General features: G+C 35.3%; 1 protein-coding gene across 6 annotated transcripts in view; it reads left to right on the forward strand.

Annotated features, from left to right (window-relative positions):
• The window catches only part of ZZZ3 (zinc finger ZZ-type containing 3), a 103,181-nt gene that overhangs the window by 43,654 nt on the left and 37,639 nt on the right, over window positions 1-21,888 (forward strand). For 4 of the 6 annotated variants that reach the window (XM_060139713.1, XM_060139717.1, XM_060139716.1 and 1 more), the window contains 2 exons: window positions 374-527; window positions 5,586-7,141. In XM_060139713.1, coding sequence (XP_059995696.1) covers window positions 5,637-7,141 — 1,505 coding nt within the window. In that variant the 5' untranslated portion in view covers window positions 374-527; window positions 5,586-5,636. Of the gene's footprint in view, window positions 1-373; window positions 528-5,585; window positions 7,142-20,586; window positions 20,610-21,888 lie in introns of those variants that run through there. The other 2 variants (XM_060139715.1, XM_060139720.1) reach the window with 2 other exon arrangements.

Here is a 21,888-nt window from a genome sequence, read left to right on the forward strand (position 1 = left end):
GTTCCTAGTTTTAAATACCTGAAAGCCAAACTTTGGGAAGGCCTCTAGAATAAGAGTAAGAGATTATAAATTCCGTATGAGAAATCTTCTTATCAAGGGCAGTCTTTGGGTCACCTCAAAACAATATTGCCTTAGACTCTAGAAAAGAACTGAGTTACATTTTGACTCAAAATAATACTGAGTTGTTGTAAAGATTTAGTATATTTCAAGCTCTTTTTGGTTTGTTTTTGTTGGTTTCTAAAAATCCTTTTCCAGTTTCTTGATATATCTGAGGCTACAAAGTTAACAAGAATTACCAAAGATGTTACTAAAATATTTTAGCATAAGTTAATTTGATTCTTTAATTCTTTTTTTTATTATTTTATTTTTAAAGAAAGGAATTTAGGAAGTTCTAGTATTCTCCATGGCTGAAGCTGAGAGTCTGAAACCATGATGCTTAAGCTCTATTCTAGATCATAGCTCCAACTCCTTCAGGATATAAGGAAAAGAGATAATATTTCCACAATGATAGATCTTTGGTTATACAGGTAAGTTATTTAGTTTTGTAGTAGTGAAGACAACTATAGTCTGTTTGTTTGCCTGTAATTAAGGAGAGGAGGCTTGTTATTTTTCTATACTTCCTTCGGTGCATGGAAAATTGTGCAGTCTGGGTAGCTGTTCATAGGAGCGCAGAGCTATGGGGAATGGCGTAGGGATGATATATTTTTCCAACAGGGGATAAATGAAGTGACTTAAAGTACATTGGAATCTCTAGAGCATTATACCTTTCTTTGACACTCTCGGTATTTTTGATTCAAGGGTAATATGAAATTCCTTGACTTCTCTTTCTCCCCACTTGTCTTTTTAAGTGTATATTCATTCAGCTCTCTCTATATCTATGTCTCTCTGCCTACCCCCTCGCCCCTCTCTGAATGGGGAAGAAAGAAGAGATCCCTTTAAACAGGGGATCAAGGTAGTATGTAATAGAGTTCCCAGGGTTCAAAGAGACTGATATTAAGAACCTTAAGTTGAATTACATAGATAGGTCCCCAGGTCTCACTCTCCTTCTTTTAACCTTATAGATACTTTTGACATTATAGATAATAGTGGTAATTGCTCAGCGAAGAAATTTGTCTTAAAAGAATTGTATGACAAGGATAGTCCCTAAACCGTTATTAAACAGTTCCTGTTTATGTTCTAGACAAATAGAAAAAGAATCATTGGTAACACTTCGCAATTGCTCTTGTTCTTTTTGCCTTTCACTTTGGTTTGTCTACATGGTATCATGACCAGTTCCTAAAATTTGTTCACTTAATAAAACTAAATAAATATCAGCTAGAACATTGATGTTAATGAAGGATTGCCAGTCCTTCAATTCCCAAAATAAACCATACTACTTCAGTAATTATAGTGGAAAAAAAAGCTTACAGGCAGTGTCTTTGAAATATCTTTTGAGATTTCTAAAGTAAAGGTGATAGATAGCTGGAGTAGTGTTTCATTAGGTGGACCATTTTACTTTCAGTCACTGAAACAGTGGTACAGATGTCATCACAGGGGCTGGAAATTTATGATCTGAAACATAGCTGATACTGTTTCAGAGAGCGTTTCAGAATCCTATAATTATATTTAAGAATCCTATAATTAGATCCTACAAGTAGATTCAAATTTGGGAGAGGGTAGTTCAGCAGTAAATAAATGGATGAGACATTGAATTATAGGTAGGATTTGGGCCTTAATGTGAATGGACAGGGTAAAATTTGGTTGACTCTCCTTCTGAGATATGTCCTGCAATAGAATGAAAACTCACGAAGGTGGGGAAGAGAGGAATTCTAGTGATTGATTATATTCTCTTCCCTCTATTGTGGAAAATGCCATATTCATTAGTTTGTGGGTAACATAGGAAAAACGTCATTCTAGTTGCTAGATTGGGTTTTGCCCATATGAATCTGTTAACTAACAGTTTCCCTTAATTCTAAAACTAGAGTGATTGAATTACCAGTTCTAGTTGGGTGCTGGCTAATGTTTAAACCATGTTAACTATTTACTTAACTAGCAGGGGTATTTTCTGAGATACTTTGTTTGTAAATGAGTTTTTTTCTCTTCCTTTAGCAACCTAATTTTTGGCTGGAATATAATTTTGTACTCCAAACCTCTTCACTAAATTTCTTTAGTAACTCTTGTGTTATGCAGCTAAAATGAGGAAGACAACTGCTTTTAGTCTATAATACTTTACACAGCATGGCAAAACAATGTTGAGACTTGGTTGAGATAATTGGAACATTGTTAGTCTCTTTTCGGTAATTGAATTTTGCACTCAGTTTATCAGATAACTACAGAAAATATGTGTCTTTATAAATGCTTATTCAAAAATAGAAAAGGTAATGAAGAAAAAGGTTAGAACAGAAGAAAAAAATCATTAGAAGGAAGAGTGTTGAAATTTCACTTAACTCTAATCTTCAGAATTTTAACCAATTTAATACCTTAAGTATATGTAATATGTTAATTTCAGGCAAGAGATTTTTATAGTCCTCTATTTGGTGCTTCCTTAGCCAAAGGGATAATGGTTTTATTTATAAATTTTTTATTATTAGGATCGAATAAAGAATTAAAGGATATGTTATAAATGGTCTAATTTAGTGTGAAACTTGATATATTTTAATAGACTACTGTCTGGATGCAGTGGTCTAAGGCACTGCTTCTCAAACCCTAATAGACATTTAATGACCTGGGAATCAAATTAATTGGAAGGGCTAAGGCAGGGCCTGATATTCTGCATTTGTAACAAGCTTCCAGTAGATGTCCACGGTGCTAGTTCTTAGGCCACACTTTTTTTTTTTTTAAGACTTTTATACTTTACTTTAAGGACAGTAAATATGAGTCACCAAATTTCTATACAAAATATACTATTGGTTTCTTTATTATTATTATTTTTTTTACTTTTTATTGGAGTATAGTCTATTTACAATGTTGTGTTAGTTTCAGGTGTTCAGGCCAAACTTTGAGTTGCAAGAGTTTGAGGTACCACAAGGGTTCTTATCACAAAACAGTTTCATTTAAAATATGGCCCAATAGCATAGGGTTTGAGAACTCTAAAACTTGGACTTCATTGTAGTTGTGAATGGAATAAAAATATTTTTAGGGAGCAAAAGAAATGAAAAAAGTTTTAATATTTCATGTTGATCAGTGTTTTGATTGATCACTGGAATGGTGCAGAAATAAAACAGACCCTCATTATAGGTGGTGTTTTATAATGATATATATATATTCTTTGTTAGTAGTTTTGGGTACTACGAATAATAGGATTACTTCATTAATAATGATAAGGCAGAAATTTTGCTCTCATTTGGGTTGGTGTGGAGAGAAAAGGGCTAGGAATGCCTGTTACCAGAATCATTTGAAGTTTATATGCCCTCGATTGGCATCATATTTTTAAAAATAAAGATAAACAGTTTTTGTGTGTGTGTTTATAAAATATTACTATTGCCAATATTATTTTTGAAACATAAATCACGAATATAATCAAATTGGCATTAAAGATATTTGCATTAGGTTTTATAAATAAAGTTTATAAAATTAGCTTATGTTTGTTATATTTACATAGGTATTTAATATTTAAAAATCTGTAATCTTCAAATTTGAAGGCTTCAGATTTGGATACATGAAACAAATACATTGATTTTAATATTTTTTAGTTTGTGCTCTTTTGAAACATCATCTGAAGTTTAACTTAAAGTTTTGTAATTAAAAGTGGATGTTTATGGGTCATTCACTGTTTATTACCTGTGAATAAAAATAGACTGTAATCTTGATAAGAAGATTTTAACAGAAGAGAATTATACATCAGGTCTGACTAATGAGTCCCAAAAGAGTAAAAGTTTACTTTGAAAAGCATTATTTTTAAGTTCTGATCAATGTTCCATACTTACTGTTCATGTGGTTGCTATGGAATTCTCTAGAAAGAATTTTCACACTTTAATCCCAGGGCTGATTTTGTGAGTCTTGTAAGGTTTTAAAAAATTGTTAATTAAAAATTTAGAAGTATGCCATACTCTGAAACAAAACTAAATTCAGCTGACTTACATATTTTACAGGATACTTCTTCACTTTATTCATTTTGTCAGCAGGCAGGAACAAGAAGGCAGTTTCTTCTTTTTGTATGTGATACCGTGTTGCTGTATCTTCTGTAGCTCTTAATAACCTTTCCAACTGTTAGATACTTCTAAGTTGAGGCAAAGGAGAGATTGTATTTGATTTGTGGGGAGAGGGGTAGAATGGCATTTGGAGGGTTATAGGAGAGTGAGCTTGTGGGAAAGCTGGCAAAAGGGATGAGGGAAGAGGTTCCTGTGCAGCTTTGTACTATGACCATTACTGGCCTCTTTTCTCTGTCCATTCTGCACCCCATTTGAAGTCAGGCAGTGAAGTGGCAAAGTACCTTTTGAAAGCTAAATAGAGGAGGAGCAGAAGAATGGAGACTTGAAATTTTAACAGCTCCTTTAATTTTGCTTGTTGGGAGAACCTTGGAAAATAATCACTGAATCGCTCAGTTTATACAAATGGATCAATCAGGGCAGTTTTCAGTTTCCCTCTCATTTGTATTGTAGAAGCACCAAAGCATCCACACCAGAAAGCCTGCTCATCTCCTCAACATGCATTAATACTGTGGCATACACATATACTCAGGAGTTCAAAGAAGGAAAGGATGGGGTTATATGTGTATTCCTGATTTCTTAAATGTAATATTTGTTCGGCAGTGTGCTTCTTTCCCTTTTTCTTCTATCCTCTTTAGAATACTTCCTTTCACTTGCTAATTTGTGGCTCTACTTCTAGAGACTAGGGTGGCTTGGCTTTGCTCTGTATTGCTCTTAGCAAGTATAAGCTACGGTTATGATTTCTGTTCATCTGCTTAGTTATAAAAAATTCTACTGCGATTTCTGTTCATCTGCTTAGTTATAAAAAATTCTACTGCAACCAAATTTTTTTGGATGCCACATGGTTTGTTATCAAAGAATTTGACCTGAAACTCATTTTAGTAAGAGTGAATTAAAAAGAGCAGAGCCTGTCTTTTTACCTCCCAGAAGTGTTGAGAAAACATGAGAAGTGATTGGGATAGTTTATATGATAGCTGCTATATAAATTCAAGATTATTATTTTAATAACCAAGATGAAGTCCTGTCTTTGAGAGAGATCTTTCTGGGCGCTTTGCCCCTGTATATCTGAGAGGTAGATACATAGCGAGGAAGGTTAAGAGCGTGGAATCTAGGGCCCTGCCCAGCAGTTTACTAGCTGTGTGAATTTGGACAGATTACTTAAACTGTATGTGCCTCAATCTCCTCATTTATGAAGTAGGAATGATAATAAGCACTTATTCTAATTGTTGTTAGACTTAAGTGAGTTAACGTATGTAAAGCATATAGAACGATTCCTGGAATGTATTAAATGCCATATAATTGTTAGCTAATATTATCACTTTTGGAAATTTTAATAAAATAATTATATCACAAAATTTAATATGGCTATACATGGATTAAAAAGTTATAGCTTTATACTTTTGTTTTAGGTGTATTAACTATTACCTTTTTCTCATTATTTTGTTTACGTTTTTGAAGGTTTCCCAATGAGTGGATCATGATGACCGTATTGTAGGGACTTGCCATAGTATGGCTGCTTCCCGATCTACTCGTGTTACAAGATCAACAGTGGGGTTAAACGGCTTGGATGAATCTTTTTGTGGTAGAACTTTAAGGAATCGTAGCATTGCTCATCCTGAAGAAATCTCTTCTCATTCTCAAGTACGATCAAGATCACCAAAGAAGAGACCAGAGCCTGTGCAAATTCAGAAAGGAAATAATAATGGAAGAACTACTGATATAAAACAGCAGAGTACTCGAGAGTCATGGGTAAGCCCTAGGAAAAGAGGACTTCCTTCTTCAGAAAAAGATAACATAGAAAGGCAGTCTGTAGAAAATTGTGAAAGAAGGCAAACAGAACCTGTTTCACCAGTTTTAAAAAGAATTAAGCGTTGTCTTAGATCTGAAGCACCAAACAGTTCAGAAGAAGATTCACCTATAAAATCAGACAAGGAGTCAGTAGAACAGAGGAGTACAGTAGTGGACAATGATGCAGATTTTCAAGGGACTAAACGAGCTTGTCGATGTCTTATACTGGATGATTGTGAGAAAAGGGAAATTAAAAAGGTGAATGTCAGTGAGGAAGGGCCACTTAATTCTACAGTAGTTGAAGAAATCACGGGCTATTTGGCTGTCAATGGTGTTGATGACAGTGATTCAGCTGTTGTAAACTGTGATGACTGTCAGTCCGATGGGAACACTAAACAAAATAGCACTGGTTCCTATGTGTTGCAGGAGAAATCAGTAGCTGAAAATGGGGATTCGGATACCCACACTTCAATGTTCCTTGGTAGTAGGAAGGAGGACAGTTATATAGACCATAACGTGCCTTGCACAAATTCAGAAGTGCAGGTCAAGTTGGAGGACCACAAAATAGTAACTGCCTGCCTGCCTGTGGAACATGTTAATCAGCTGACTACTGAGCCAGCTACAGGCCCCTTTTCTGAAATTCATTCATCTTTAAGGGATTCTGAGGAGGAAGTAGATGTGGTGGGAGATAGCAGTGCCTCAAAAGAGCAGTGTAATGAAAACACCAATAACGCCCTGGACACAAGTCTTGAGAGTATGCCAGTCTCCGGAGAACCAGAACCATCTTCTGTTCTAGACTGTATTTCGGCTCAGATGATGTCTTTATCAGAACCTCAAGAACATCGGTATACTCTGAGAACTTCACCCCGGAGGGCGGCCCCTACCAGAGGTAGTCCCACTAAAAACAGTTCTCCTTGCAGAGAAAATGGACAACTTGAGGAGAATAATCTTAATCCCAGTGAAACAAATGCACCTGTTAGTGATAATATAAGTCAGTCTGTCACAAATCCCGATGAAATTTCTCACAATGAAAAAGGCATATGTTGTGACTCTGAAAATTATGGGAGTGAAGGACTAAGTAAGCCATCCTCAGAGGCAAGACTCAATATTGGACATTTGCCATCTGCCAAAGAGAGTGCCAATCCGCACATTACAGAAGAGGAAGATGATGATCCTGATGTTTATTACTTTGAATCAGATCATGTGGCACTGAAACACAACAAAGAGTATGTGTAAATATGGTAACCATGAATTCTGCTTTGTTTATTATTCCCCAAGTTTTCATTTATTCATAATGTCTATAGCATTTTTATTACAGCTAAAATTAATGCTTTAGCTGAAATTTTGGGTTTAACACAATGATATTCTCAACTCTTAAAAAAAATTTTTCCAAAAAAAAGACTAACATCCAGCTTTATTAGCCTTCTCAATGGCGATATGGTTTTCTAGTTTTAAGATTTCACACATCTCAAATTAGAAAAGACATGTGGAAACGTGGTTGATGGTGTTTTTATTTTTTAATAAGTTTTATATTATTTGAGTTAATTTATAAAATAGAAACATCTTTAGTTATCACAGTACACTTGTAGAGCTTTATGAAGTGTATATGGTGTCCACATAATGTAGAACAATTAATGAGTGAATAAACATCATCCAAATAAGGGAAATCTGGCAGGCTACAAATCTACATTTATCTTAGTTATTTACATCTAATTTCCAATTAAAACTTTTGATTTAAACAATGTGCTTTATGCATCATCTTTGACTTTTGTGATGTAGAGAAGTAGATATTACTGTTAATACTGTGACAGCTAGTTGTATGTTATTAGCAAGAGTTAAGTCTGCTCTATAGTTTACATAAAGCATTTGAGACAGATTTCTTTATTTTCCTGATTCTAAATTATAAGGGGAGACTGTATCTTAAAATACTATCTGTTCTCAACCTTTGTGATAAAGGTACTTTTTAAAATAAAGAATTCCATGTCCAGATTTATCACGATTTTGCTTAGATTTTCTTTACAGTACTCTGGGCAATAACAAATGAATTGGAGCTATGTCTAAATCGTGAAAGGAACTGTTAACAAAAGTGCTTATCATAAATATCATGATCAGCAATAGTAAAAGATAGACTTAATCACGTTTACTTTTACAGAGTAGGCTTTTGAATAAATATCACAATCAGATTATATAAACTGTGTAAAAATACTTATTTGAGGAAGCTTTTTAATGTTTTTGTTGTGGCAGCTGTCAGATCCTGCTATATATTGGATGAAAGTATCAAATCCTGCCTTGTAGAATATAATAATCTTTTGCCACGCATTATAGATAGTTTAGATTTGTACATGATAACATGGTGGCCTTTTAGCATAGGTCTCTTTTCTGAAAATTTTCTTCTCTTTTCTTTATAAACAGCATTTTAATATTGTGTTTCATAGATCATTTTATCTGAGCATTTTACTTATTTTGTGGAACTGTTAGCATTTTCATGTATTTGAAATGTTTGAAGTCCAGTTTAAGATAAAAAAAATTCATAAATGAAGTTTTTTCAATTTGAGATAAATTGAGTTCTTACCATTAGTATCATGTATCAGTTTTCAAAAGTAGAGTTTTTTCTTGCAGGCACTAGGAAGCAGAGCATGTGTCTTGGGGGAAATACCGAAAAGTCTGGAAGTATGCATATTTACAAAATGATACTCTATTCTATTCTTTGCTTTTTATTGTTTCTTTGGCAAAAGAGGTACTGTCTTATTAAGGGTCAACTGGTTATTAATCATGGAAAATATTTTCCCATTAGTACATTATGTTACTTTTTTGGTAAGAGCTCTTCTGGTTATTCTGAAGAATGATGTTCCTATAAAATGATTCTCTAAAGGTAGTGGCCATAACATTTGAAGAGTAAGGTGCATATTCCTAAACCTTTGAGAATGAGAACAATAGTTTCATGGGTTCCTTAGGATATACAGAGTACTTTGGAATTTGGATGATAGTTGCTTTATTAGGACAGTGTTCTCAAGTTAAATTAGTGCCTTGTTGGGTGACTTTGGGCAACAGAATTGATTCCTTCTTGCTTTTTTGCTTTTTCCAAATCTTTTGAAAATAGCACCTTTGACCTTTCACTTTTAACTTTTTTTTCCCCCAAAGGAAGCAGATCAGCAGAAGTGGGATGGAGAGGGAGCATCTTGATTAGCATCTTGGTTAAAGATAATTTAAGAAAAATTGGGATGAGGTGTTTGATCATATCACATGTAATCTCTTCCAGTAAAATCCCTGTTCCTATCTAGAACCAGGAGATGGTTAGAGAAAATGTTTTGACTCTTTTTACCCAAATTGTCATTGTTGAAAATAGCATCATGATACCTGTCTAGTGCTTTTAATTCTCAAATAAATTTCTGGCAGTTGGAAAATGTTAAAAGGTACTTCGGGGAAAGAAAGAAAGAAGAAAAAAAAACACTTGGGGTAGATGGATTATTGTCCTCCTGCACACACAGATCTCCACCACTACCTGATGGCCAGTTTAGAAAATATATTATGGAAGACACTGAGTGTGACGTAGCTCTTTGTCTGGAGCCAGGAGGCCATAGCTCTTTGTTCCAGTTCCAGTTCTTTGAATTAACATTAATTAATCAGCAACCTTCTGTCCTAGCATTCATCCTATAATTTATCCATCTTGTTTGCAGGGATATCATATACAAGGTCATCTAATCACTTCTAAATGTTTGAAAAGATATTCTATGTCGAGTCCTAGACTTAGACCCGATTCATGGTAATTAGGCCATAGGCCAGAGAAATGAGCCTACAGATGTTTTGGGTGCTTGCCCTGTTTCCTCTCTAGATACCATCCCTCTTCTCCAGCATATAAACCCATAGGTGCTTTTATGTATTTATTTATCCAAATGGAGAACTCCACTGTGATCAAGGGACTGAAGAGTATCTTCTTCTCTGGTGTGATTCCAGCTGTGGAGTATTTTACTAGACTATGCCTTCTTAAAGATTAGGGGGTGGGGAATCAAAAAGAAATACACTTCAGCTCAAGACACTCTCATCTTCTAGGTTGATAGAGTCTGTTAAAGTGGTAGATAATACCTAATGACTCTCTTTTTGGCCTAAATAGCTGGACTAACTGAGATCATGTGCTTAAAACTGTGGATTGCTCTTTCTGTTTGAGAATGGACCTTTTGCTGATTTTGAATCAGAGACACTGAAACTGACCTCTAAATTTTGAAGTTCTGGTTCTAGGGAGAGAAGATATGGAAGATTTCAGGTCCTGGGATTTAATGTTCAGAGCTTTCCTTCCAATTCACAAGGCAGTCACTGGAAAATAAATTTTCAAATAAAAATGTGATTTGGTCAGTTGCCTCTGAATTCTCATTGTACAAGAATACTTAAATAAATTTGTACTTGAAGGGCCTTGGATAGCTTCATGAAAGCTTTTATGAACAGATAGAGGGTGGAAAGTCAGATTTAGGGTTTCTAGATTTTTGAGGTCTTACAAATGATTTAACTCATTGATAATATTGCTAATGTTGATATTGATTTGTAAGTTTCTAGATAATGAAAGTGTAAGAGTAAGATAGTTATTGCTCATCTAAGAGTGTTGCTCATGTAGTGTTCAGGTAAAAATCTTGTTTTCAAATCATATTAAGGAATATTACAAGAATTGTAGTTTCAAACTTGATTCTCTGAAAACATTAATGTACTAAATAATTATATGTCCTTCTGTTGCACAGTGCTTATGAGGAATCATTTGATACTTCATCAGTTTCAGAAGCTACATAGGAAAATCCTCATCAGTGCTTCTAGATTCACTACTTCCTATGAGACTACTTTTATTGTTTGTCAAGGTAATTTCTTGCAAAGGGCCAGAAAACTCCAAGACTAGGGATGGATTTTGCTTAGAAAGCACTAGAGTTGAAATCCGGCCCTGGATAAAATAATTTTACATTTGTACTGTGTTTCATAATTTACAAAGTAATTTCATCTGGTTTCTCATTTGACACCCACAACTACTTGGAAATAGACAGCATAGGTGGCAGTCCCTGTTTCCTAACTCATAATCAAGGTTTTTAGGTTATTTACTTAAAATATGATGAATTCTGGGTAGAAATGGGGTTAGAACTTCTGTCTTTCAGTTGATAGTCTGAACTAGGTTCCCTGATCCAATAAAGATTTATTCCATGGACTTTTGGGATTTCTAGGTTGAGGACTCTAATGGAGCAGATCTTGGATACCCAGTTTTCAAAATTTGTTAGCCCAAGTTTAAGCTCTGTACTTGTAATCATAATTATTTGGTTTTATCTGTCAGAGAATCAGCCTTATAGGTAAGTAACCTGTTTATTGAATGAAATACTTTCATGTTCATTTTTTTAAAAAAATAAATTTTATTTATTTTTGGCTGCGTTGGGTCTTCGTTGCTGTGTGCGGGTTTTCTCTAGTTGCGGCGAGTGGGGGCTTCTCTTCGTTGCGGTCCGCAGGCTTCTCATTGTGGTGGCTTCACTTGTTGCAGAGTGCGGGCTCTAGGCGCTTGGGGCTTCAGTAGTCATGGCTTGTGGGCTCTAGAGCGCAGGCTCAGTAGTTGTGGCGCACAGGCTTAGTTACTCCACGGCATGTGGGATCTTCCCGGACCAGGGCTCGAACCCGTGTCCCCTGCATCGGCAGGCGAATTCTTAACCCTGTGCCACCAGGGAAGCCCATGTTCATTATTTTGAAGAACATTTTGTTAGTGTGTCTGTGAAGGATAACTTCCATGTACAGTAAACTGGGGAAATAAAATTACAGCTACAACTTGACTTTACATAGAGGATTTGGATAATGCTCAAAAACTACTTTATGGAGGGTAGTTTAGAATGCAATTAGGTATATTAAAGTCAAAAGTTACTAGGGAAAGTTCATGGGAAAACACTGTGGAATACAAGAGCCAGATTGGCCCCAGTAGTTTGACACAAAGATTAATGGGAGGAGGGAGATAAGTGTCCTAAGTATAAAATTTTGGGTTGAAGTGGAGTAAGCCATTGACTAGTCAAAATATTCAGTGAATTCTTTGTTTTTTCCTTTGAATACCAACATCTTTTATTTCAACTAATGTCAATGGTTTCCAAAAGTAACTATCTGCCTGTGACTGAACTATATTTATACTCGAGTGTAATTTAATCTGTTCTTTTTGATTTAGGGTCATCTTTGCTGGCAGGGGTTATGTGGTGATACTTTTTCTGGCATCACTGCCAGAAGGTCTGTTTTCACCTGTGTTAAATGATTTGGGCTTCTCCGCTTTTTATGCTCTTAGAATGTGGCTTCTTTTCTAAGTTCTCTGGCTTTTTATGATTTTCTTAATTTTTGTTGACTTTCATTAGTCACTTGTGCTGTGATGGTACTTACCTTCTAATAATTCAGCCTTCCCTTCTAATTGCTTTCAGTTTTCTTTCAACTTGGAAACCAAGAATAACCAAGCTTGTAAGAATTGTCTCACGATTTTTAAGAGATGCACTGAGAAATTTCTTTTTGAATTAGTAAATGAGCATTAGTTCATGAAATTTTTTTTTTTTAATTGTGGGTTTTCTTGTTTGCTTCCTCTCTGATTTGGAGGCTGTGTCTTATGTAAGTTACCAGGTATCTAAATTTTGAATAAACAATAGTTGTTTCTTTATACATGGCAATAAATACTCATTAGAAATAAAACCTATCTAAAATAATTATCATTTATTTGAGACTGATTGAAGCTTAGCCTTTAGTTGCAGGAGCTTTATTTCTGTAAATTTTTATAGTAGGCTAAAAATGTTGTATTTTTACGTATTAGTAGCCTATACCATATATACTGTTTCTTTGATGATGCATGTCATCAGGTATTATAATGTACAGTAATAAGTGGGAAGATCTGTCTGTGACTGTTCTACTCCTCCCCACCCTCCTCCCTTCCTCCCTCTTACTTTAGTGGAATCTCTCTACCACATTTCCTTTGCATTATTATGGAAAGCTGCTTCTACTTGTCTCTTTAATTTCTGATTTTAACAGAGGGAAATTTGTAAAGGGATGAGAGGAGACTGAGTAATTTGTTCAGGGTTCTCTCAGTAGATAGAATTCTCTGTAGCGTGTTATGATTTTATTTTCACATATCTAGTAATATTTGTGTGGTAGACATTGTAAATATGTTGTTGACTGTCTGGATTTTGTTCTTTCTTTAAAAAGTGTTGAAATTTGATCTGACAGGCAGTTAATTTACTTGATAATAAGCTTGGTCTTAATAAGGCTTATACTTTTAGCTCTGTTAGGGGGAAGTCCAGAGTAGCCTGTGCTCTAGATCTAGTTTAGCCTCACTTCTATGCCATGGCCTTTCTGGTGTCTCTTTTAAAAAGGTCTTTACTCTGGCTAGTTGAAACCCTAATGACTCTAGCTAGCCTCATGAGAATACTGGTAGTTACTCTTTGCTTGGTCCTGTGGAATCTCATGTTTTATATGTGCAGCTTTATGTTCAAGCCAAAGACTCTAGGTTTCTGTGTTCCATCCTTTTCTGTTTCGCTTCTTCTTTGGTGCTCTGTCCCACAAATTCCAGCTGCTTCAGCTTGCCCAAACTCTGTTTTCTGTCTCTCTGCTCATCCAGACCCCTTCTTATTTCATGATACTGATGGTACTTCTATGTAGAAAGTGAGTGTGATCCTAGGGCTTAGCTCATTTGTTTGCCCTCTCTCACAGGTCATAGTTCTGCTCTGCCTGTTGTCCATTGTCTGACAGTAATTGTTTCTATATTTTCTCCAGTTTGCTAGTTATGTATAGCAGGAGGGTATTCAGCGTTAGCTACTCTGTCATAACTGGAAGCAAAAATCTCTGATTTAATTTTAATATACATTAGGTGTGTTTTCTTCTCATGACACTCACGCCCAGCCTACGGTTTGGCCATTTGGAAATGATTTTTTGTTGATGCTCCTGTGACAGTGAGGGCTAGTTTTTTTGTTTTTGTTTTTTAAAAAAATATTTATTTATTTATTTGGCTGCACCAGGTCTTAGTTGTGGCATGCAGACTCTTAGTTGTGGCATGCATGTAGGATCTAGTTCTGACCAGGGATCGAACCCGGGCCCCCTGCATTGGGAGTGTGGAGTCTTAGCCACTGGACCACCAGGGAAGTCCCTAGTTTTTAGTTATACCTTAAAAATCAGTTTAAGTGACTTCTTTTGCTAAGAAGCTTAAGTCAGAGAAATTGGACTAATAACGATTTGAATTGAAGAATGAAGGTAAAAAGAAACTTGACGTTGTTTTAGTTGTGTTGATGAGGTATTGTTATGGTTGAGGCAGAAGTAAAAAATTGGGTTACTGGTTGATATATACTTCAGGAGGATAGTAAAAGAGAAAGTGACATACAAGAAGATATGAAACATTATTTACTAGATTTAGAATGGTAGCCATAAATGATTAAGGAGTAATGTAATGTATCTGGATTTTAGTTAGCTCTTTTTCTTAGACCCTTCAGATCGTTTTGCTGGACCAAACTTTCTGTATTATATTTTCAGAAAGCCATGATGAATGTTCCCTTTTTACGACTATCAGTTTAATCCAGTTTCTTTTATATATTTTTTTCTTAAAATTAAATGTAGAGTATTATGCAGAAATCTATTTTGCCTGGTACCGTAATTTTTATCATTTGTATTAAGTTGAAAAATTTTGGCTGAACTCTTTCTTTCTTTGCTACTTTTCACTTGTCTCACATTATCTTTCCCTATAATTTTTAAATATATTTTTATCATGTTTTAAATAATAGGTCTCAGAATATAAAAGCATAAGATTATTTTGCTCTGCTTAAACTTTAGTTAGAGAGCAAGGGTCATGCTAAAAGTTTATTGGCAATGAGGGTAGGAAGTGGGAGTGAAAAAGATTACAATCAAAACCTAAAGTATCTTCTTAATAAACACTTCAAAACATATATATGGGTGTGAAGAGTCAGGTTAAAGGCAACAAATATAACATTTTCTGTCAAAATTAGAGTTTTTCTTAAGGCACCAATCATGAGTAGATAATGTTTGTGTTTTTCTTTTTATTTATTTATTTTTTATTTTTGGCTGCACCACACAGCATGCAGCGTCTTAGCTCCCCAACCAGGGCTGGAACCTGGGCCCCCTACGGTGGAAGCACGGAGTCTTAACCACTGGACTGCCCGTGAATTCCCAGTGTTTGTGTTTTTAAAATGCTAACTCGTTTAATTGTAGAATCTCAATATTTAAAAAATTTTTATTTGTAAATTATTTTCAGAGGTTGGACTAGATTTGAGGAGTGTTCCAGTCCCCTTCCATTACTGTTCTAAACTGGTACTGTGGAGCTGGGTAAATGTCTTTAACTTCTATGGTTGTCAGTTTTGTCATCTATAAAGTTGACATGATTTGATTTCTGTAATTCTAATTATTGTTTCATATATGTCTGTCTATCTGTATATGTGATTTTGAATTCTCTTTGTCTGCTCTTCCCTTTACTTTTGGCCCTACTCAGGCTTCAGTTGTTTACTTTCTTCATATTTTGCATGCTCTCTGGGCATTCTCACTGCTGTGAAATTGCCATCTTATATACTGATGGGTTTCCAAATTTACATGTCCAATCAGATTATTCTTGAACTTTGGACCGTTTATAAGATATCTCCATTTACATGTCTCACAATAACTCAGTGGAACATGTCTAAAGTTGAACTCATCGTTGCTTCCTCCATACACACCCAATAAACAACACCATCTTTTTAGTTAGTTGGTAGGATCTTTCATTTGCCCAGTCTAGAAAAACGTACTCCTATTTTTCTTCAGTTACTTCTTCACCATACCCTCCTCTCCCACCAATGTTGATTCAACTTTATTTCTTTATTATTAATGTCACTTTCTTAAATTAATCTTAAATTAATGCCACTATCTTCTCTTTTCTAGATTATTGGAAATGGTTCCTCAGTTGCTTTCTGTGATGAGAGTGTATTGTTTCCCCCATGGATTCCTGTATTGTAGCTGGCATAAATGTCTTTAAAATAAAATCTATTCTTTTTTTTTTCTTTTTTTTTTTTTTTAAAGAAGATGTTGGGGGTAGGAGTTTATTTATTTATTTATTTATTTATGCTGTGTTGGGTCTTCGTTTCTGTGCGAGGGCTTTCTCTAGTTGTGGCAAGCGGAGGCCACTCTTCATCACAGTGTGCGGGCCTCTCACTATTGTGGCCTCTCTTGTTGCAGAGCACAGGCTCCAGACGCGCAGGCTCAGTAGTTGTGGCTCATGGGCCTAGTTGCTCTGCGGCATGTGGGATCCTCCCAGACCAGGGCTCGAACCCATGTACCCTGAATTAGCAGGCAGATTCTCAACCACTGCGCCACCAGGGAAGCCCCAAAACCTATTCTTTAAAATGAATTACTGCATGATTTTAAAATATTCTCCTTTACTTTCTGCCTCTCACTCTGTATTTGAAACAGATTAAGCCTTTAGTTCCTTGATGATTGTATTCTTTCACTCTAGAATTTCTCATATGCCTAACTACTTGCTCTAGTCCACTCTTACCCCCTTGCCCTGGTTACCTTCCTTTCCCTGTCTGCAAAGGGAGAAGGCTGTCACAGTTTAGATATCATATTCTCTGTGAGATCTTTCATATCTTCCCATGACTAATTAATTACTGCTTGTGTTCTCTGTCATAGCAAATTATAATTTCCTGTAAACATGTACCATACAGTGAACCTCAAGCTCTTTGAGGTGTCCATGCCTTACTAGTCGGTTGATGTATCATCATTGATATGTCAAGCCTTATCCTGCTTTGAAAATGTCAGAAAAATTTGGCATGCTTTACATACTAGAAATTTTTTTATGCCATTAGTTTGACTTTTAAGATTCTGAATTTATGGAGTTAGTATTAGTGATGATTTCCCTTTTTTTTTTTACTTAAAAATATCTAGACTTTAAATTTTCAAAAGAAAAAAATGAATAACCTGCATAATCATTCACATAGTTCACTAAACTCAGGAACTGGGAAGAGATAATGGCAGGGGGTGGGAAGATAAAAGGGTGTGTCTCATGATCAGGGATGGTTGTCTGAACACAGTACCTGGTTAAAATAATGTTTTTACATGGTCACATAAAAAAGTAAATTCAGTTGTTAATACCAGACCCAAAGAGAAGAAGTCATTGTATTATAAAACAAATTTACAAGTTTGGTATGATCAGAATGTTTTATGTGGCTTCAGATATATTTTTACAATCTAGAGTTTTGCCAGCAGCCTTTAGAAAGCATATGGAATGATAAGAATTTGGTTGAGGTTGTCTTTATTGAATTGAAGGACTTGAAAGAAAATGTGTGTCCCTGTCTATGTATGTGTGTCTGTCCTGTTATTTAAAGATTTTCATCAGAGGTTATTATCCACCTTCTCTGTACAAACTCATAATTTTGAGTAGATACTAGAAATAATTAAATATGACAAGACATATCCTGTGCCTTTGAAGTTATTGTGAAATGATCAGATACCCTAACAGATTTGTAGTTTGCTTATATTTGAGGTGTGTTGCCTGTTAGAGTATTAGCTTATAACTAGAAATTACTAGCTTGTCGCAATTATTTGAAACTTTAATTTATTTGCAATTCCAGAATAGAAGGTGAACTTTTTAGATGTTACAGAGGATTGTTTCTTAGAGTGGGTAATCTAAAACTCTTGAGTAGGGAAAATATGTGAATCTTGGTCTGACTGGTCAGGATTTTTTCTAGATGACTCTGCAACTTTTATAATATTGACCACAATACAGTTGCACTCAGCTTCCTATTTAAGAAGGAAAACTCAAGAATTCTGTTGATTAGATTTAGAAAAACAGGTACTAGGAACAAGTTGAAAGATCATCTTTTAAGGTTTATTACTACAAGAAACCTGGAGTCTTTAGGGAGGGAAAAAACCGCATTATTTGGAGCCTATAAAAGTGTGGATTAAAAAGAATGATACATTCTTTTAAAAACTCCCTGTGAAAGCCTTTGTATGGTTCTTCAAAAGGTATTCAATTTGAATACAAAATATTAAAATCCATTAATTAGTAAGGAACCTCTTCAGGTTATTTAAAACTAGTGAGAGAAATAAAGTCAAGGTTGTCGGAGCTTGTTTTAGTAAGAACTTGCTGGTTTCAGGAATCAGAAACCCATTCAAAGTATGTCAAATAAAAAAAAAGTTTATTTTGAATAAATAGTAGACAGTCTTATGAATATCCAGTGTCAGGAAATAAAGTCTAAAACCAAGCCTCATGAAATTATAACCTGTCAGTATCCAAGATTATACTCTCTTACCTCTGTTTCTCTTTGTGCAGCACGGACTGTGGTTTTTCTCTTTACCAATGTTTCCTTGCACACTTTTTGCCTTCTTTCCCCCATAATTTCAGTTTGCGAATGGCAATGACTTCCCACTGTGCTTGCCCTGATCCCCACACTGTGTCATCTTTATTCTGCAGAGCTGCTTCTCACATTCTCTAAAGAGAACCTGGTTATTGACTTTTCAGTAGATGGACTCTCCTGGGTCAGGTTTCTATCCCTGGCAAAATTATCAATGGTCAGGGGTGGAATTACTGTGGGAGGGAGGTGGGGTGGAGCTGGAGACAGTCTGTTGTGGCGTATCCTTTCTGCAAGGATATCTTCTAGGAAAGAGGTTGGTGGGCAATGTAGGTGGTCAAAACATGCCCATTATAGACCAGTTGGTGTTTTGGGTCAAATTGTATTCTTGATCAGTTAGATATCTATAAAATGGGTTGTGGGAATCCTTGTACATTGCTAGTGGGAATGTAAAATAAAATGGTACACCTACTGTAGCAATCTGTTTGGAAGTTCCTTGATATATTAAACATAAAATTACCATATGATCCAGCAATTCCACTTTTAGATATATACTGAAAAGAATTTTTAAAAACAGGTATTCAGGTAAAAAACCCTTGTACACAGATGTTCATGGCAGCACTGTTCACAGTAGTAAGAGGGTGGATACAACTCAAATGTCCATAAACTGATGAATTGATTAAAAAATGAAGTTTTATCAATACAGTGGAATACTATTCAGCCATACAAAGGAATGAAGTACTTTTACATGTTACGACATGGATGAATTTTGAAAATATTATGCTAAGTGAAAGAAGCCAGACACAACAGGTCACATATTATATGATTTCATTTATGTGAAATATCTAGAAGAAGCATATTCATAGAGATAAAAAGCAGGTTAATGGTTGCTAGGGGCTGATGGTTGCACAACATTGTGAATGTACTAAATGCCACTTAATTGTATGCTTTAAAATGGTTAAAACGGTGAATTTTTTACTATGTGAATTTTAACACAGTAAAAAGAATGACAAAGTATGGGTGAGGTATGTGCATACCAGAGGATGCTCAAGAAAATCCATTGGGAGATAGGAAGAAAATGCTATTTATATGTATTTTTCCTTATTCTTAAGAATTTTGGGAGTTCTTTGTATTTGTTTATAATGTATATAATAAGTACAGTAAAACATATAATTTATAAATAACTATACATATATTGGAAGCATGTGCCACAATTTTTATTTTATTTTTACCAGTAGAGCTGCTTGGTACAAAAATATGAAAATCATTGTTTTTAACAAGGAAAAGTCAGTTATTAATCATTAACTTTTTGCTTAAGCGGGGAGTTTTAAAAAAATATATTAATAGATTCTCTCTTGAAGTCAGGATTATAGAATCCTAATAATACATTGAGAGAAACTGTTGGCCTCAGCTGGCATTCACTTTACAGTGAAAACAACTTTGGGTTACTTTAGCCAAATCATGGTGATCTGTTATAATTAGACTGACTTTTTTTTTTTTTTTTTTTTTTTTTTTTTGCGGTACGTGGGCCTCTCACTGTTGTGGCCTCTCCCGTTGCGGAGCACAGGCTCCGGACGCGCAGGCTCAGCGGCCATGGCTCACGGGCCCAGCCGCTCCGCGGCATGTGGGATCTTCCCGGACCGGGGCACGAACCCATGTCCCCTGCATCGGCAGGCGGACACTCAACCACTGCGCCACCAGGAAAGCCCTAGACTGACATTTTAAGTATTACTATCATTCTTAAGAAGAACACCAAAGGGATCTTAGGAATCAGAGACTTGTGAATTTTCTTCATACTGGGAAATTGAAGCCAGTAATGCTAATGATGATAAATATGAATACTAGTTATTTAGAGAAAAACCAATGATTTGGGGGAGAGGAATCATGGTTTCTGCAAGGGCAAGGATGGGAAACATGCCTAGCCAATTAATGAGAATTCTTTAAGAGAAAATTGTTAATGAAGAGCACTCAGGAATGTATAACGTATGTAGACTTAGCAGCCTTCGGGACGGTTCCGTGTTATAGTTATTTCTTTTTAAATATGTGATTAAAAATATTAGTTAATTTGAAGGGATCTTTGACATACAGGAATCACATAGTGGTTATATTGATATTAGGTAGCATGTGACTATAGGTAGTACTAGTGATTTGCTAAGTTTTATTTAAAAAGCAAAAATAAGTAGAACATCTTTCACTTTACAGATATCAGTGCCTCACTTTACTGGACTCAACCATCATGCTCAAAATGTTTTTGGAACTCAGTTTCTAACAGCTTACAGAATATCCTCAGTGGCAATAATTTTTGAAGGATATTTAATTTTTACTTGGTTTCTTAATCAGGTTTGGTACAGAAATACAACATGGAGAAATAAATATACTTTGTGTCAGAAATGAAATTGTAAGTAATGAAACTGATGTTCTTTCATTCCTCACTAACCTGAACCTAATGTGACTAATGAACTTGGCTCTGAAGAATTTCAGAAAAATTTTATAGCCATTTTGCATATGCATCATCTATCACTATCTTCTTTCCTAGATTGTGAGTTTCTTTGAAGGTGGGACCAGGTTTGTTGTACATGATGTAGTTTCTTCACATTGATTTAATCATTACTGTCTTTGTTAAAGATTTAGAATATTTTATGGATCTCTCCGCACCTCCTCTGTCTCATTTTTCTAGTCATCATATTAAAAAAATTCTGGGAAATAATACTGTGTAAAGACCATCCTACTCCTTGATTATATTCTATAGTTCTGCATCTGTTTAATTTTGAACAACCTTTCTTACTACCCTCAGTTGATGTACTGTGATGGTGGTGTTGCCATTTTTTTGTTAAGTAGAAAGAAGGCTTCCCTGAATTATTTGGTCTGCTGATCATCACTTGTGAAAGCAAAGAGAGAAAGAGAAGAGGGAGCAACTGGGGCTACACCATTGTGGAGATTGATGGTTGTAGATGCCTCTACTGCTGGTGCCATGCTGTGCAGTCATTCCTGCCACCCCATTCATTAAGGCTTCTTTGAAGAATGAATGTTCTTTTTACATTTGCTTGCTTCTCTAATATTAGAAGTGGATTATAACTTCTGGTCCATTGCCCATGGTTAGACTCTGAAGCTATGTTTTGATATGAAAGTAGATAAACATAAATATTGTGAAGGATTTGGAACTTGAAGCTAGCTAGGCACACCCTGGGCTCTTCTGTTTTTTGTTTTTTTTTTTCTCGTTTTATTTCTCTTTGCTTTCAAGACTACTCACATCTGATTTTTATATCCAGTCATCCATGTTATTTTTAATTCTTTGCTACTTTAGGATGAAGAAACAGTAGTTAATAAATCATTTAATAAATGACTGGACCAGTCTAGGGTTCAGCGTGGTGAAAGTCAGCTCCTAGTTGTAGAAGTGGCAGCTATTATGCTAATCATCCATGTAATTAAACCTGGCTTTTATTTTTCTCTTTAGAGGAACAGCAAAATTGCTTGTTTACTGTTATGACCTACTGGATAAAGAGATTTATTCTAACACTTTACAGTTGCTGTGATGTAATCGTTTCAGAGGCTGTTTTATCCCTCTAAATTTATAGGTGTAAAAACCTAGACCAGAAAAGATAAGTCATGTTCAAGATTGTAAAATTAGTGGCAGAGTTGCCACTTGTTCCATGTTTCCTGACTCTCAGACCAGGCAT

Source organism: Lagenorhynchus albirostris, chromosome 2 (assembly GCF_949774975.1).
Source record: "Lagenorhynchus albirostris chromosome 2, mLagAlb1.1, whole genome shotgun sequence".
In the NCBI taxonomy this organism is placed as follows: Eukaryota; Metazoa; Chordata; class Mammalia; order Artiodactyla; family Delphinidae; genus Lagenorhynchus; species Lagenorhynchus albirostris.